Source organism: Acomys russatus, chromosome 13 (assembly GCF_903995435.1).
Source record: "Acomys russatus chromosome 13, mAcoRus1.1, whole genome shotgun sequence".
Classification (NCBI taxonomy): domain Eukaryota; kingdom Metazoa; phylum Chordata; class Mammalia; order Rodentia; family Muridae; genus Acomys; species Acomys russatus.
This window is the reverse complement of record NC_067149.1, coordinates 39,971,702-39,989,421: the sequence shown is the minus strand read 5'-3', so window position 1 is coordinate 39,989,421 and position 17,720 is coordinate 39,971,702. Positions and strand designations below refer to the sequence as shown.

Sequence of the window (17,720 nt, the reverse complement as noted above, 5' to 3'; positions counted from 1 at the left end):
CTTTTCCTTCTGGCTCCTCTGAGCCATGCGTTCCCATCGTGAGGTAAGATTTAGAGGAACCCCCAAAAGAATGAGCTCTCCAGCAGCCCACGTGAAGCAGAGCCTTGGTGCTCACCCAGGCCCTACGCCCCATGCCCAGCCTTCCCCATAGCCCAGCCTGACTTTTAGCCTTCCCTTCGCAGCGCCACCTTGATGTTGCTGCAGACCTGGCCCAAGGCAGTGAAGAGCGGGTTGCAGAAGGTGCGGATACACAGTGAGTAGATGTGGCTGATGCACTGGATCTCGATCAGGTAGCTCTTAATGCAGGGCACCACGGCCCAGATGTGGCAGAAGGAGATACAGGCGAACAGGAAACCCCAGAGCAGGGCCAGTGGCACACCCAACAGCGTGGAGAGCAGGCGGTAGCACCAGTACTTGGAGACGGTGAAAGTGGTGAAGCTCACCTTCCACACACCGTCGAAGCTGTAGGTGCCCTCAGGCTCTGCGATCACGTCTTCAAAGTCCACCTGCAGAAGCCAGAAGGGGACAGCTCAGCTCACAGCATGTGTGGGCTTTCCTTGTGTTTACTTCCATACCTGCATCAGAGACCCTGGGGGGCGGGGTTCGGGTGAGGCCAGGGAGATGGTTTAGCAGCTAAGAGTACTTGTTGCTCTTGTAGAAGGTCTTAGTTTGCTTCCTAGCACCCACATAGTGGCTACAATCGCTCATAACTCTAGTTCCAGTGGAACCTGACACCCTCTTTTGAATTCCATGGGCCCCAGGCATTCACATGGTGCATATATGTACATGTAGGCAAAACATTCATACACATAAGCAAAATAAAACTAAAGACTTAAAAAAAAAAAAAAGAATGAAAGAAACCCTGGGGATGTCTACTGAGCATCAGTGGGTCTTGGAGTCTGGGGCTAGATCTCTAGTGAGTGTCCAGTGTGGATGACAATATTGTTTCCTTAACCTGCCACATACATAGCCACAAGGTCCTCTGAAGCCTGTTCAGCCTCTTCATTCTATGCACGGTGAGAACACACCTGGAAGTTGAAGAGCTTGTTTAGTACTGCAGTGCTGGAGTCGCAGTGCCTGCTATAGTTTGCATCTGCAGTGCTCCTCAAAGGTCCGTGCATCAGAGGCTTGGACCTCAAGATTAGCACTGCTAGGAGATGGTGGAACCCTTAAGTGGTGGGATTTAGAGGAAGGAAGCTAGGGCATTTGAAATGTGCTGTGGAGAGGACGCTGGGAACCCTGCCTCCTCCATTCTTGCTCCCTGGCCGTCAGGAACAGTTAGGCTCCACCATGTGTTCTGGCCATGATGTACTTGCCTTACCATGGGCCTGAAAGCAGCCAGTTGACCTGGATTGCACCTCCACAGCTGTGAGCTACAACAAACCTGTTGTTGTTTTTCTTTTTTTTTTACTACGCTGTTTATTTCAGGTGTTTGTTATAGAGGTGGAAAGATGACACCACTGTCCTGGCTAGTTTTTTTTTTTTTTGTTGTTGTTGTTGTTGTTGATGTTGCTGTTGATGATGATATTGTTGTATTGTTGTTAACTTGACACAAGATAGAGTCATTTGGGAAGAGGGAAGCTCTATTGAAAAAATTTCCCCACCAGATTGGCCTGTGGGCAAGCCTGCTGTGACCTTTTTTTTTTTTTTTTTTTTTTTAAGTTAGTGATTGATATTGGAGGGCCATCCCTGGGCAGGCGGTGCTGGGGTGGATAAGAAAGTAGGCTGAGCAAGCCTGTAAGCAATGTTCCTTCATGGCCTCTGCTTCAGTTCCTGCTCCAGGTTCCTCCTGCCCTGCTTGAGTTCCTGCCCTGACTTCCTTTAGTGATGAACTGTGAACTGACAATTGTATGCTGAAATAGACCCTTTCCTCCACAGTTGCTTTAGCCATGGTGTTTTATTACAGCAACACAAACCCTAAGACTCTCTCTCAATCTCTCTCTCTCTCAATCTCTCTCTCTCTCTCATTTTTTTTTTTTATTCTAAAGAAGTTGGGCAGCAAGAGATAAAATGAAGCCCAGTTGGTAGAGCATTGTTCGAGCATACACAAAGCCCTGGCTTTAATCTTTAGAGGCACACAGACTAGGCATGGTGGCACATTCCTGTAATCCAAGAACTTGAGAGCTGGAGGCAAGAGGATCAGGAGTTCAAGGTTATCCTCAACTGTATAGAGTGTCAAAGAGCAGCTTGGGTTATATGAGTCCTTGTCTCAAATTAAAAACAAAAACAAAACAAAAAAGAAGTTGGATGGTCATATTTATCCTGCAGAGACTTAGGGATCACTTGCCGACATGCCACAAGCTTTGGTCCTCATGAACCTAATGTAGACAGCATCCTTACACCTGGGGATGTTTTAAGCTGGGCATGGGGGATGGGTACTTGTAAGGGGCATTTAACTCTGACTGTGGAGCTAGGACCTTCCTGGGGGTAAGCCGGTGTCTGAAGACAACCAGGCGGGGAGAGGGATGTAGGCTGGAAAGAGCATCTTGGCTGAAGGAACTGAAACTGCTAGAAGCCAGTGGGCTGTAGTGTGGCATGTGGGAGATACAGGTGCTTCCCAAAGGCTGATGAGAGCACAGAGCGGTGTGATGCTGGAGAGGGGAGGGAGGGAGGGAGACTTCAGCACTGTGGGTCCTTCTATGGTGGTGGGAGGTGCTCAGCTAGATAGGGGTTTTGTACGGCTTGTTTAGTTATTGCAGCTGGGAGGCAGGAGCTTTCAGGGTAAGAATGGATGCAGGGGTCAGTGAGAACTTGGTGACACCCAATTTGGAGTAGTAGCTGTGAGTTGGAAAGATGCATGGGCCTGTTGCTATACCCCAGCCCAGAACTGCATTGTCACCTCTGGCTTATGTGGAACAGAAATGCAGAGTATTTCTCCAGGCATCTCCCAAAGTCTAGAATCCTAGGAGCTAGGCGGGAGGGCCCTTCCAATCTAACCTGGGTTCAGTCGCCACCCCACCTCTCAGGGAGGGACCCTGTCTATGGAAATGTTTTTCACACCTCAGAGGTCTTCCCAACCCCTTCCTGAGAAATCTCGTGGGGTAGCTTGTAAAGAGACCCACATGGCCTCAGGAACTCTGGCAACAAAGAGGCATTTGAGCAGAGGCTTGCTTCTCTGCCTTTGTCCTACTTGGCCCCTCTTCACTGCCATCCTTACCCAACCTGTTCTGATCCTGCCTCCCTTTCATGTGGCAGTCCTCAGCAGAGGAGTGGAGGGATCCCTGCTCACAGGCGTCCCATTGCTCCTCACAGTACTGGGGAGCATAGAGGAACAGAGGTGGGGGGGGCTCTAATCCAGGCATCCCAACTAACCCAGTGTCTTCCTACTGCCCCAGCTCGGGTCAGATCTCAAGGTACATGCTAGCTGTGCTGCAGTCCTCAGGGAGAGTGACCACTCCCAGTGAGAGCTGGCCCTTGGTAGGCAGAAAAACCTATTCCAAGACAGAGTCACAGTTCTTTATCTTTACATCCACCCAGATCTGAGGGTCATTAATCACTGTGGCCCAGACTGCCCCTTTAATCCAGCAACTTCCTCCGTTTGACACACGTTTCCTGTTTGTGCCTTGCTCTAAAGTCACTGCTGGGCTTTGGACCCTTATTGCTGCTGATTGGCTGGATAACCCAAGCAGGTTATTGAGCTTTTCCGGGTTGTACTTTCCTTGACCTGTTTTGTAAGGGTTGTCAAAAGATTAAATGAATCGAGACATGCAAAAAACTCAGAGCTCTGGATGGCACATAATGGCTGGGTGAGGAATGGCTGCTGGAGTTTGGATCTAAAGTGTCCTCTAATGGAACACGTGTTAAAGTGTTGATCCTCAGAGAGGCACTACCGGGAGACCAAAGAGCTTTTTGTGGTGGAGGGTTGTTAGACCATAGGTGGTGTGCCCTTAAGGAGAATTTTGTCCCTTCCTCTTCCTCCTTCACTTCCCTGCCATGAGGTGAATGGCTTTCTCCAACATGTGTTTCAGCCATGATGATGAATTGTCTCATCATAGACTCAGAGCAATATGGGGCCATCTGTAATGGAGAGAGACCTCCAAAACTGTGAGCCCAAACCAATCTGCACTCTTCATAGGTTGGACATCTTGGGCACTTGATGCACAGACGTTGACTGAACAGCTGTTGTTGAAGGGGGGGTCTGTATTAGAGTGTGCTCCTCAGTAGAGAGCTTGTAATCCAAGCCCCAGGGAGTCTGAGACAGGAGAACTGCTGTTAAGTTTGATGAAAGCCTGGACTACATAGTGAGTTGTAGGTCAGTCTGTCTACAGTGTGAGATCCTGTCTCAAACAAACAAACGAACAAAAAAACCAAATAAACAAAACACCAACCAAAAAACCACTAGGAATCTAGAGCCCAAGGGTGGGTTTGCATGTCAGTAGAGTCACTGACCAGATGAGTGGGTTTGGCATGTCTCTTAGCCTCGGTGAGATTTATTCCCCATTCTTTAAGATGGTTTTGTCAACTACAGAGGTTAGGTATAGAGTAAGGGACTAGGGGAATGGAAAGATCTCCCAAGGAAGAGGAAACAGAATATATAGTTATAGACTGATGGTGAAATGGGAGGATTAAATGGAGATAATGAGGGAAGAGGTGGTAAGGGAGGAAATATGGGGAGGCACAGCTAAAATTAAGGGCCATTTGAAGGGTTGTATGGAAACCTGCTATGTAGAAGTTTCTTAAAATATATACACATATGAAAGAAATAAAAATGGGATCACTAAATTAGGGAGACAAAGCCCTAACTAGACATCTCTTTTCACCAAATGAAACATTCAACACCAGGAAAGGCTTTTATATATTTGAGTTGTTGGCCAAAGGGGCCCTATGGGAGCCCTTAAACAACTCAGGTTATTGCTAAGGCTATTTGTTGTACTACAAAAACTGATGGTAAAGTTCTATTGCCCAAAACATAAACTACACAACTCATTGAACATGAAGAAGTTTACGTGGTGCCTACCTAGAGCCCTCACCACTACTGAGTATTGTTTATGGTACTGGAAGGTACTGTGCATGCTACCAGAAAAAGACAAACACCAATCCAGCTGCCAACCCTTTGATCTACAATGGTGACTTGCCTGTATAGTATGCTGGTGCAATAGTGGCACAAAAGTTGTGGGAGTAACCAAACACTATCTGATTGGATTTAAGGCCCACTCCATTACACTACTCTGCTGGCCAAGAACCTAAGACCAGATGAGCCAGGGGAAAAAACAATACTATTGTTTTGCTGAAGGAATGTAGTAATAAAGTGACCCCTAACAACATTCTGCTATGCTCAGTGACCAGCATTTATACTCAGCCACCATCAGAGAAGCTTCCTCCTGCAGTAGTTAGGCATACATACAGAAACCTACAAGTCAAAAATGTCGAGAGAGTGAGAGACTTTGGAACACTGGTTCTTAAATGAAATGTCTCCATCAAATCCCTCCTCTTAGGGTTTAGAGAACTTTGCAGAAGAGGAAGGAAGATGGTAAGATCCAGAAGGGATGGATGACACCAAGGAAACAAGGCCTTTCAGATATAACAGGACTGAGGCACATGTGAACTCACAGAGACTGTGGCAGCATGCACAGGGTGTGCACAGGGTTAAGCCAGATGGGGTCCCAGTTTTGAGAGGGGAAGTGAACACAAGCCTCATATCTAACCCAGAAGCTCTCTCTAATTAAGAACTGCTGGTGAAGGAAAAATTAGTTTTTCTCCAACACTGTTTCACTACGTATTTAAATCCAGTGTAAGGACAGGTTCCATGCCCAGCAGTAGAGGGCCAGCAAAAAATAAACTCAATAATAACACTACTGAAGGGCTTTTTTATTTCATAATGCTTTGATTTTTTTTTTTTTTAAATACCACAGGGTCTTTTGCTTAGTGTGCTGGGTTGTTTTGTGTCAACTTGACACAAGCTGAAGTCAGCTGAGCAGAGGGAATCTTAATTAAGAAAATGCCTCCATAAGAATGGGCTGTAGGCAAGCCTGTAAGGCATTTTATTAATTAGTAATTGATGGGGAGGGCCCCACCCACTGTTGCTGGTGCCATCCCTTGGCTGGTGGTCCTGGGAAGCGGGCTGAACTCACCATGAGGAGCAAGCCAGTAAGCAGCACTCCTCTATGGCCTCTGCATCAGCTCCTGCCTCCAGCTTCCTGCCCTGTCTGCATTCTTGTCCTAGCTTTCTTCAGTGATGCCAAATGATGCTGAAGTGTAATCCAAGTAAATCCTTTCCTCTCCAACTTGTTTTTTGGTCATTGTGTTTCATTGTAGTAATAGAAATCCTAACTATGACACTTAGATAGCATTGCTTTTTTATTTTGTGTTTTTATAGGACTCTTGTGTACACAAGTATGTGTGTGTGTGTGTGTGTGTGTATGTGTTTCTTGTGTTCTTGTACTTTTTTGGCTCCTTTTCTGGTGTTTGTTTTACCATATTCCATATTCTTTTTTTTTTTTTTTTTTTGCTTCATCTTTTTTTTTGGGAGAGAGATAGAGATAGAGATAGAGAGATAGATAGAGAGAGAGAGAGAGAGGGAGGGAGGGGGGAGGGGAGGGGAGAGGGAGAGAGAGAGAGTTTGAGTAGGTAGGGAGGAAGGATCTGTGAGGAGTTAGGGAAGGGGAAACTGTAATCAAAATATATTGTTTGTTAGGGCTAACATTTATTATTGGTATAAAGATCAGAGGTAATTTTTTCTTCCATTTACTTTTGATTCATGTATGTCCCAGCACCTATCCATTCATGTATCTATTCATCCTCTTTTCCATCGATTTATTTACCCATCTATCTATTCATAGATTCATCTAATAATTTATTATCCATCCATTTGTCTGACCATCTACTTACCTACCTATCCGTTCCCTCTTCAGCCTATTTACCCACCCATTTACTCATCCTTATCCACAGACCACCTATTCTCTTTTTCATCCATTTATCTGTCTGTCTATTATCTATCTATCATCTATTTCTCACCTGTTCATCTAACTATGCATTTTACTATTCATTCTCCTATCTTCTACCCATCTACCTACTCCCTGATCTGCATCTACTCCTTCTTCTTCCTACCCACGTGTCTATCCATATATACCCACTTGCCTATCCTTCTTTCCTCTCATCTAGCCATGGTTCATCTGTCCATCCATGGGAACAAATACTTATTGAGCACCCAGTGCTCAGTACTCAATACCTGCCACATAGTAGGTGCTCATTAACAACAAGGACTTGTTCAAATGTTCTTAAGTTCCAATAAACTATGTCTTGGAAGTTTTGCTGACATTTCAGATAGAAGACTTCTCCATCTGACCTCATCACACCATGTCAACCTCTCGTTGGCAGCTGACAATGGATGGAATGCTTTCTCTCCTGTTCTGTTTGTAGTCCTTGTCCCTTCCACGAAAGATTTCTATGTTATGTTTTTAATCACTACGTCTTCTCAGAAACCATTGGACCCACACTTGAGACCTATTTCCTGGGATCATCTTTGGAGGCTGAACGTGTGGTAACTGGTTTCTTTTCTTTGAAGCGGCTACATGCTATTAGAGGGCTGTACTGTGCTGGGAGGAGGGCACCTGCTCCCCTAAATTGAATCTGAGACCTGAAGGCACTCTGGTCACTAATGCTGGTTTGGAGAGCCATTCATAAAGCCGTTCATAAGAGTCACTCATTAGATCTAGGTGGCCATGCCAGTGAGTGTATCAGGCACACTGTGAAGTCATTTCTTATTTCCTTCCTAGCAGTGGGAGGGAGAAGAAGTTTTCTTGGAGGGTTAGGGCTGAGGCGGCTAGGAGCCAACTATTGAGCTGGAGGGTGGGGAGGGAAGGCCGGTGCTCTTTCAAGCCTGTATCTTCTTCTCTGACGTAGTTATTTTTGGAGCAGCAAGAAAGCCATTTGGTTAATTGGCACAGGCCTGCATAGCCCCTGCAGTCACTGAGAGGGTTGGGAAGGCGCAGGGGTACTGGGCTGCCTAAGAACGACCCCCATCAAAAATCTGCCTCTACCCAGAATTCAACACGTCTCAGTCTTTGGTCATGCAGGGTCGATGAATCAGGTAAGGTATTTAGGAGCCGGGGTTGGGGGACTAGGGGACTGGCGGTTTGAGGGGCTGGGAGGCTAGGAGGCTGGGGAGCTGGGGGGGCTGGGGGCTGGAGGGCTGGGGGGCTGGGGACTCGGAGGTTAGGGAGTTAGGGCCCTGAGGGGGCTGGGTGTATGTGGAGGTGGCAGTGGTGCTGGGCTTCCAGCTTCCACTTGGCCTTTAAGTTACTGTGTGATCCAATGTGCTGCACTTTTTCTCTCTGAGTCTAGATATTTGATGGGTTGAGCTCTACAAAGAGTGGCTACAGACTCAGTCCTCAGCACAGCTTCAGCTTTGGATGGGAGCAAATAGCTTAGCACAGCTGGGTCCTGGTTTCCTGGCCTGCTGTCTTGCTGTGTAAAGGGTGGGCTGTTCAGTTGCAGAAGGCCAGTGCAAAGCTGAGTTGGTGTTAGAAATAGTCATCGAGATTTGATGCAGTAATTTTGTGCCTACTGAATAATTATATTAATGGACATTTATACTACATACCTGCTTTTTATTTCATTTCTCTGATAATTAATTTTTACTACGTATTACAAAAGCATTGCTGGGATATGACTGGGGTAGTCACAGACTGGTCCTTACCCACACGGTCTGAAAAGCACTAATGTATAAAATTGCAATGAGATGATAGCTGCAAAAATAGTTTTAAAACATGGATGAGATTTGCTTCTTTTGTTAAAAATGGTATTAGAAGATTTCTGTATGGTCTGGGGTGACCATGGTAACACTCACAATGCATTTGGGCCCTGTAGATCATCTCTGCCCATGCATCTTTTTAAAGAAAATTATTTTTTTCATTTTCATTGCTTTTCTGCCTGCATGTATATATGGGTGAGGGTCTCAGATACCCTGGAACTGGACTCACAGACAGTTGTGAACTGTTATGTGGGTGCTGGGATTTAAACCTGGGTCCTTTGGGAGAGCAGCCAGTGCGCTTAACTGCTGAGCCATCTCTCCAGCCCGCCCACGCATCTCATACTAGTCATTTCATAGGGTGTATAAGGGACAAGCAGAGGTGACTCAAGTTGGCAAAGCTTGTGCCTGCATCTCCTCTGCATGTTTCTTACCCAGGGTTACCCCGGGGTCACCACATGGGCCAGGTGCCTTGTCCAGCACTGCTCCAGGGATGAACCTGACTGAGGCCATACAGGAATAGAGAAAAGACAAACACAGATAGACATAGCAGAACTCTGGGATCAGATGGATTTGGCTCTCTGATGGAGAAACGCAGCACCCTGGAAGCTCAGCTGTTGGTATAAACAGTCGATCAGAGAGGCAGCGTTGTTGTATACAGCTGAACAAGGAGACAGGGTTTATGGTTTAGCGTTAAATCAAGGAATCAGGTGTAGCTAATCTTGTAGGAGCAGTCTCTGCAGGTGAAAATTCTTCAGGCTATAAACATGCATGGGAAGAAAGCTACGTGGCCATTTTCTCCATGCGTTACCAACCGCACAGAGAAGGAAAGGTTTACCATTTACCTCTGACCCTCACGCTCTGGGGAGAAGACTTTGCCGTTACTCCATGCAGCTCTGGAGCCTTGGCATGACTGTGTCTATGTCAACAGCGTTCACTCAGGACTTCATCCACTCCAGGCTTTCTCAACTCCCCATAGCCAGGTACCCAAGCAGGGGCAGGCTGTCAGAACACAGCACAGGTATTACCAGTAGCTTGGGCTGAAAGCATCTGCATCTGACAGGGCTACCTGGAAAACCCTTGCTGGAGCACAAGAAGACTTGTGTTGGTGTAAAGGACCAGGGAAGAGACCAGGAGGTGAGAATGGAACCTGCTAGCAGGGCCCACTGTCCTCCCAGTCCGTTTTGGCATCTAGCCTGTTTCTGGCTTCTTCCTGGCATCTCACTTGCCCCCTTAGCTAGTGCCTTTGGTGAGGATGGTGCAGGTAGGGATGGGAGTGATAGAAAGGCCTTGGCTGGAGTACTAGACTGTGTACTGGCTTTTGGGTTTTGGCTAGCAAGTGTCCCTAGATAACCTTCAATGAGTCACACCTTTTTGTATCTATGTCCATGGGTAGTCTTGCCCCATCTCAAGTCTGAGCTTGCCATGTGAGTTAATTTAACCACCAGAATGTGACAGAGAGCACACTGGGCCAGCTCCAGCCTAAGCATCAGGAAATTCTGGCACTTTCTGCTTTAGATACTCCTGAGACATAGTTTTTTGAGGTTTACTTTTGTACCTAGCTCTAGAGGCCAGTGGTACTAAGTGTGTGTTGCAATCTGCTCTTCTAAAAACAGTCCTGAAACAGATAGAGGCCTAGCCATTCCAGCATCCCAACTGCGTCCTGTCCTCTGTCCCTATCTGTTTCCTAGAATAGCAGAGAACCTCCTTGAATGGTCCAGCTCAGAAGAGTCCCTAAGTGATGTCAGCCCTAGGCTACCATCTGACTGAAGCTGCAGGGGACATCCCTAGATAGAGTAGAACTGCCCAGCCAGCTCCACAAAGCCATAGAGCTGTTGGGGTGATGGATTGCACCACCATTGATTACTGATTAAAAAGTGTTTCACCAGGAAAAGCATCCTGGGTCCCAGGCTCATTTTCTAGAGGCTGGCAGGCTTGATTGCTGATGGCACAAGACATTTTCTATCTTGGTTGCATTAAGACTTCTGATGGCAGAATGCAGGGAACTCCATTTTAGCAAACTAAACCACTAAAAGGAGACCATATTTTGAATGGTGTAGACAAACATAGTATCTGTAGCACCAAGTAAGAAAACCTCTATATTACTTTCATATGGTCTTGTGTATGTTCATGTGTATGCATATGTATTATGTGGGTGCACATGCATATGTGTATGCATGTACATGCATGTGCACATGCATGGTGTGTATGTGCGTGTCTACATGTGTGCATGTACATGCAGATGCTTTGTGTGTGTGTGTGTGTGTGTGTGTGTGTGTGTGTGTGTGCGTGTGTGTGTGTGTGTATACATGCGTGGAGGCCAGAGGCCAACACTGAATCTTATTCAATGCTTCGCCACATTATATCCCTGAGGCCATTTCTCACCAAGCCTGGAACTCACGGTTTGCTAGTCTGGCTAGACTGCAAGACTCAGGGATATTTTATCTCCTCTAGACCCAGCGCTGGAGTTACAGGCACATGCAAGCCCTGCTTGGGTTTTTATGTGGGTTCTGGGGGAACGAACTTAAGTCCTGATAGAACCATTTCCCCAGGGCCCATGTAGCCATTTTGAGAAGAAATTTACAGAGGGAAGTGCATTTACAGGAAGGAACTGCCAGTGAGGATTGCACGAACTGTGCTGCAGCCTCAACCTACCCTTCTTGCTTTCTCACCCCTTCCTCATTGGATGCCTCAGTATTCTCCAGCAGCCAGAGCAGTAAAGCGGTTCTATTTGTGATACCAACTCTGACTAACTAGTGGGGCTTGGCTTCCTGGAAAAGCACTGCGATCCATTAATAATGCCTGCTGTGCACACAGGCAAGGATGGCAACAGCACCTCCCTCATGTCCACCAGCTGTATCCAGTATTCTTCCCAGAGCTCATTCCACTTCCTCTTCTCAGAATGCCTGTTCCTCATTTAAAACTCTTCTCGTGTTAAAAAGTGTACCTTGGGTATCATTTTGCCATAAGGATCGCTCTTGATTTTCCCAGGCACAAGTCACTCTTCCTCCCTGATCTTCCAGGCCACTTCCTCTGACACCAGCCTATGACATTTGGCATCTTCCCCCCCAACCCCCCCCCCCCCCGGGCAGGGCTTGGATTCTTCCCAAGGAGAAGCATTGGGTCAGTTTTCCTACTGCACAGCAGTGGGGTGCAGCTCCACCAAAGCTGGGAGCCGGACTTTGAAGGAAGTGACGGACTGCTGGCTTCTCTCAATGCTTTCTTGGCCTTAGCTGACAAGCAGAAGGTTCCACCGGAAGGTGTTTTGTGGCAGGTGTGGATTGGCAGTGGGCGTAGTATTCATGGACTGAGAGGAGTTCTGACATATTTACCTGCTTCCCCTTCTTGAGGGGCTGATTTGAGGCATCCAAGGAAGGGAGAGCTGAGGTTGCCGCTTCAGGACACAGTGCCCATGTGGGAGCCAGGGAAGGAGGGACTTGGAGTCAGCCATGAGCCTTCTCAGAAATGACTCCAGTGACTGGGGGTAGGCTGAGGTTTCTAGGCATGCGTGGGGGAGGGTTGCTGGAGTCTCTACAATCTGAGTCTTCAGGAGGTGCCCTTGTGTGGGGCACATGTACCAGTGAACTTAGAGTCCCAGATCCTGGGATGCAATATGCACATAGCTCTCACCAGATCCTCTAGGCAGCATGGCACCTGGCATGCAGTAGGTTCTTAGTGACATGCAGGGGTTCTCAGTGACTAGTTGCAGGATGGGTGGGGAAGGGATGAGGTACCCTCGTCATCACAGTTCCTCAGCTGTCACCTCTCATGACTTCCACTCAGCCAGGGCTCTGACCTGAGCATGAGAGACTAGTTCAAGTTGAGTGGGTGTACAGTTTCCATTTTCACAGTGACTCATTTTTCAGCCTGAGTTCAAGGGCAGTACAAATAGTAAGTACCTGCCAGTGCTGGGGCTTCCAGTTGTCTGTCTGTCTCCTTTCTCTCTTGGGTTTTACTGTTGATTGTTGTGGGGACTATAGGTCTCTTAGTGTCATAGCGGGTGCCAGAAAGGGGGAGTGCAGCTGGTGCTTCCCGGACTCTGTCTTTGCTGTCCATCCTAGCCCATGAGGACCCAAAGGCCACTTAGTATGCTGTTGTAGTTTCTGTTCCTTCACCTTGGCTCCTGTCTTATCTCTGTCCCCACCCCTCACCTGCCTTATTCTTCTGTCTTGGTTCTTTCCCTTGTGATGATAGAAACCCAAGCAATAGAAGGCTCCCCTGTTCCGAGAGCCTGCCCACCCCACCCGTAACCAGGCAGCTCTCTCCTTCAGCCAGTCAGCTCAGGTCTCTGAAACTGCGTGGCATTTATCTCCCAATATTATGCCTGTTCTGCGTTTCTCAATATTTCATTTCTAGATCATTAAAAATGAAGGAAAGGAAATGCCAGACCACTTCCCAAATCAGACAATGTCCAAACAATGTCAGTTAATTTCCGCTGGGTAAAATTAATGGTGCACCTTTTATTTAGTCTTTGGGAGCTATTTGTATGGGGATCAGGGCTGCCTCTGAGAAGTGACAGAAAGCTGGGTATCTATGCTGCATTCTCTTCTGCTTGCTTTGGATCATGATCAGGGTATGGAGCCCGATACAAGCTCCCTCTTGGCTTAGTCTTAGAATGTATCAGTTCCCCCTGCACTTGTTATCCATCACAGCCTCCCGTGCTTCCCATCCTCATTCTTAGTGGTCACCAAGGACTCCAAAGGGCTCAGTTTTCCTTCCTGGGGGTGGGGACTGTGCTAGATACCTTCAGTCCACACAAGACCTTTCTGTTGCCCAGAGCTGTCCGAGGTTCATTTACCTGATGAAGGTAAATGGCACTGGTGTAATGTCACAGAGGAAACGAGGCTCAGATGCTTAGGTGACATAGCCAGTGTCTTTGCTTTTGGGGAGGAGTCTGGAGTTGAAACCAGGTAGTTCAGCTGAACCACTCTATGGAAACCATGACTGCTACACCTTTTAAAGTCAGGAAATTTGCTCTGTAAGAATCCCATGGAGTTCCACCTCCACCATTAGTGACTTATGTCAATTTAACATACAATAGTGTGTTAGAGAGGTCAGACCCAGAGATAGGGCCCAGAAGTGTGGAGCAGTGGGCTTCCTGGAGGAGTCAGGGAAGTCTTTCTGGAGGAGGTGACATTGGGTGGTGGTCTGAGTTGGGTAGAGTGAAGGCAAATACTTCTGCCTAAGAGACAGGGCTATGCTCTGGGGGGTGGGCTGGCATGGAGAGTCACTATGCAGAGCAAACAGGTGGCACTAGCTTGTGTTGGGTGTAAACAAGTACAGGGGAGGTTGGGCTTTAGCCATGTAGGATGGCAGCTCTGGATGTGCCTTAGATTGGGCCCTTGGTTGTGTTGCCAAAGTCTGTGGCTCATCTGACCCCCCAGACCTCTAAATCCTGTGCCATAATAATCACAATATAAAAAGAGACAAGGCTTCACTGATGGAAAACTTGAGAATGTCCTGCACAATTTGAGCATGTGAATCAGTTTTCAACATTAAATTTTACAAACCAAATATGGAACATGTATTTCTGTGGAAAATCTGGAGTCCACACTGAGGTGTGTCTTCAGTATAAGACACACAATGTTCTAAAAACAGATGTGCATCCTTTTATGCAGCTTAGATATTGAAACACTACAATTCTGGGTGTAGAGATAAGTAAAAACATAAAAATTTATTTCTTTTAAAAATGTGTGTGTGTGTGTGTGCGTGTGTGTATACATGCCTATGCCATGGTGCGTGCGTGGATGGCAGAGGGCTTCTGCGAGTCTGTTCTCTCCTACTACAAAGGCTCTGGGATTGAACTCAGGTCATCAAATTTGGCAGGGGCATCATTACCCACTGAGCCATTGCAAAATGCCAGGTGTGGTGGCGCACACCTTTAATCCCAGCACTCTGGAAGCAAAGGCAAGTGGATCACTGTGAATTCGAGGCCAGCATGGTCTACTAAGCGAGTAAAGGACAGCCAAGGCTAACACAGAGAAACTCTGTCTTGAAAAACAAACAAAAACAAAACCAAAAAGACCCTACACATGCAAAACTAAGCCATGGTGACTGCGGTGTAGGAAGAGCACAGTCCTGACAGTGGTGTTCAGGGCACAGCAACTGATATGGAGTAACTGCAGTTCCGTGGATGGTTTTACAACTGGCAGGGTGACTGTGCAAGGGTCACACTGCACCTGTAGTTCTACAAGCAGCTCTGGCCTGTGATCCAGTACTTAGGCAGGATGTCCAGCCCTCTGGGGACCCAAGGCTGGTGCCTGATGAGAGGCCTTTGCCTGGTCCTGGCCACCAGGCCTCGGGTTAGGCAGGGAGCTGGAGGGATGGCCTATAGGGCCCAGGGTGATAGAGGAACAAGCACTAGACACTGCTATAGGACATCCAGTGTCTCTTGGAGGGGCCACAGATGAAGCTGCCCTCAGATTAACCCCAAGCCCACTGTGGAGACAGCCTAAGTGCCTCTGGCACGACAGCACAACCGACTTGGCCCAGGTTCTGAATCTTCCTAGCCATTCCTCCGGGCCCTGGGGCCAGAGCCAAAGGCAGGCACTTGGAGCTACTAGGAAGAAGGCATTTTGGGTGTCTTCCCCTCAATCCCATCATGCACGTGGCTACCGTTTTTTTTTTTTCTTCCTGCTTTGCTAAGGCCTGTACAATTTTGCTGGGGTTTGAAGAAGACAGTATCCCGGGGACTTCGGGGAGGCTGACCTCAGATGTGTGTGGACCATGATGCCCTGCTTGGGCACTGAGCCTACCTTCACAATGTCCTCATTGATGTTCTTCGGGTCGCGGTTCACCAAGTCTATCTCCTTGCAGTGAATGTCCTTGATGATCCGTGCCTCCAGATCCGTGTGCTCTTCAGACATCATTGTGGGGCTGGGGCACCTTCGGGAGGAGATCCGAGCCCTGTGGCCGGTGCCGTTGACAGTCGTGGGGCAGAAAGACCAAGCTTAGGGTCTTCAGACTGCTGCCCGTACCGGCTAAATAGGCCCCACCCAGCATGCCGGCTGACAGCTGTCCTGCATAACTTCAGCCGGCCTCTAGCTAAAGCTGCCGGTGGCATGCCTCCAAGCTAAAATTAAGACTGGATGGCAGAGCGCTCCTTAAAGGGGGCTGTGCAGGCCGTTGGCCTCACGCGAGAGGAGACCTGGCACTCCCTGCCAGCCACCAAGGCCTGGCCTTCCCGGTACTCTGCGGAGGCAGAGGCGGGCTGAGCAACCCCCTTGGAGTCCCTGGAATTTGCCACCCAGTACTCAGGCTCCTCCCAAGAGCAGCTGCCCAAGAAGGGAGGTGGGCTCAGTTCCAGCTCTGTCTTTTGCTAGTTGCTGAGTGACCTTGGCACACGTCCCTTCTCTGGGCCACCACGACCCTCTCAGTGAGTAGGGATACTGTAAGGACCAGATAATAACCATCAAGATTCCTCCCACCCTGGAGGAGAGGGGACTGGCTTTGTTGGGGGTTCTATTGGGGGAACTGGCAATGTCTGGTATACTCTCACTACATTAATGACTGGCTGTGGGGGTTAGTTACCATGCATTTGTTGTTTAGTTATTAAAAAATTTTAATTACATTTTGTGTGTGTGTGTGTGTGTGTGTGTGTGTGTGTGTGTGTGTGTGTAAATGAGCAGTCCACAGCATACATGTGGAAGCAGACGACAACTTGAAGGAATCTGTTCTCTCCTTCTGCCATGTGGGTCCCGGGGATCGAACTAAGATCATCAGGCTTGCTGGCAGGCACCTTTACTTGCTGAGCCATCTCACCAGACTCAATGTTTCCTCACCCAGGGGCTGGACTCAGGTCCTCACGCTTCCACAAGAAGCATTTTATAGACCGAGCCATAACCCAACTCCTGGTTCATCTCGACTGTCAGGTTAACAGGACTGAGACACCTAGGGTACTAGGAGTGTGCACCTCTGGAGCTGCCTGTGAGGGTGTTTTCTACAGATGAATCCACGGATGGCTTCAAAATTGGAGTGGATGGTCTGGAGCTGTTAGAAGTGTGGAAGAAGTGGGTCACCGGAAGCCGCGTCCCTTTGAAGGGCATACCCTGTCCCGGCCACTTCCTTTACTCATCCCAGCTTCCTGTCTCTTGTGGTGCCAGTTACTTTGCTCTGCCATGACGGATTTGCCATGGACAGGGAGATGCGTTCCTCTCACCCCCACAGCCACAACAATCTTGCTCTTCTGTGCTCTGGAAGGAAGAATTTACTCCAGGGCACAGGTAGGGGAGCGAGCCGTCAAGGTTTATTTTTAGCACCCTAAGTGCTGGAAAGCTAAGTGCACCCTACAGAGAGGCAGGGGGCCTGCTTCTAGTATCTGGGCTTGTACGTTGTGTCCCATCATTCCTCCACATCCTGCTTAGCCCTGGAGTGGTTACCCATAATTCAACCTGTTACAGGGAAACTGGAAATATGTATGGAGGTGTAAGTGCCTGTAGAGTTGAGAAAGGCCATCGGTTTCTTTTGTGTGTGTGCTCCTTGGGAGAAGGTTTGAAAGCCGGCTGAACCTGCCTGAGGTCAGCTTTGCTGTGGACCCAGTTACACATCTCTCCTTTATCTTCCCCACAGTGTTCCTGCCATTTGTAGCAGGAGTTTTCACCACAGCATCTGTTTTAAGTATAACAGACTACAGTGAGCTCAAGTTAACCTTTCCTACCCAAAGCTGTCTGTGTTCACAATGACACAGAAGAGAGTAACACCTTGGCCTTGCTCTTTCCTGCCTTGGATTAGTCTGCAGTCCCCGCCCCCAAAAGAAGGGAAATCAATGGACTACAGGGTGGGGTGGGCTTGGAGATGAGACAGGAAGAGGAAAACACTGGTGTGTGTGTGTGTGGGGGGTTTGCTTCATTCTCCATGTGTCAGCCAGTGCCAGGTTGCCACCTTCACATGGCCCCAGTTCAAGCCTTCAGAATGTCCACAGGCTGTCTATACACCACAGGGTGCCCTTTTCAGACACTCTCTCAGCTTTCTTAGGCCATCTTACAATGTGGCCGTCTTTATGAAGGATGGCGATTTCGAATCCTGGAGGCCA

General features: G+C 48.1%; 1 protein-coding gene across 1 annotated transcript; it reads right to left on the bottom strand.

The window, feature by feature from the left end:
- On the bottom strand, positions 1-15,769 carry Cav3 (caveolin 3). The gene is made up of 2 exons (XM_051155028.1): positions 15,445-15,769; positions 1-506 (listed from the first exon to the last, which is right to left on the bottom strand). Exons 1-2 carry the CDS (start codon positions 15,556-15,558, stop codon positions 165-167), a joined length of 456 nt encoding a protein of 151 aa, XP_051010985.1. The 5' UTR covers positions 15,559-15,769; the 3' UTR covers positions 1-164.
- Between the last annotated feature and the right edge of the window lie 1,951 nt (positions 15,770-17,720).

What these genes read in the sequence shown, in the direction of transcription:
- Cav3 (XM_051155028.1), bottom strand. Translation starts at nt 15,558, where the DNA reads ATGATGTCTGAAGAGCACACGGATCTGGAGGCACGGATCATCAAGGAC. An exon ending in TCAATGAGGACATTGTGAAG is followed by an intron (nt 507 to 15,444) that starts GTAGGCTCAGTG and finishes TGGCTTCTGCAG; the next exon opens with GTGGACTTTGAAGACGTGAT.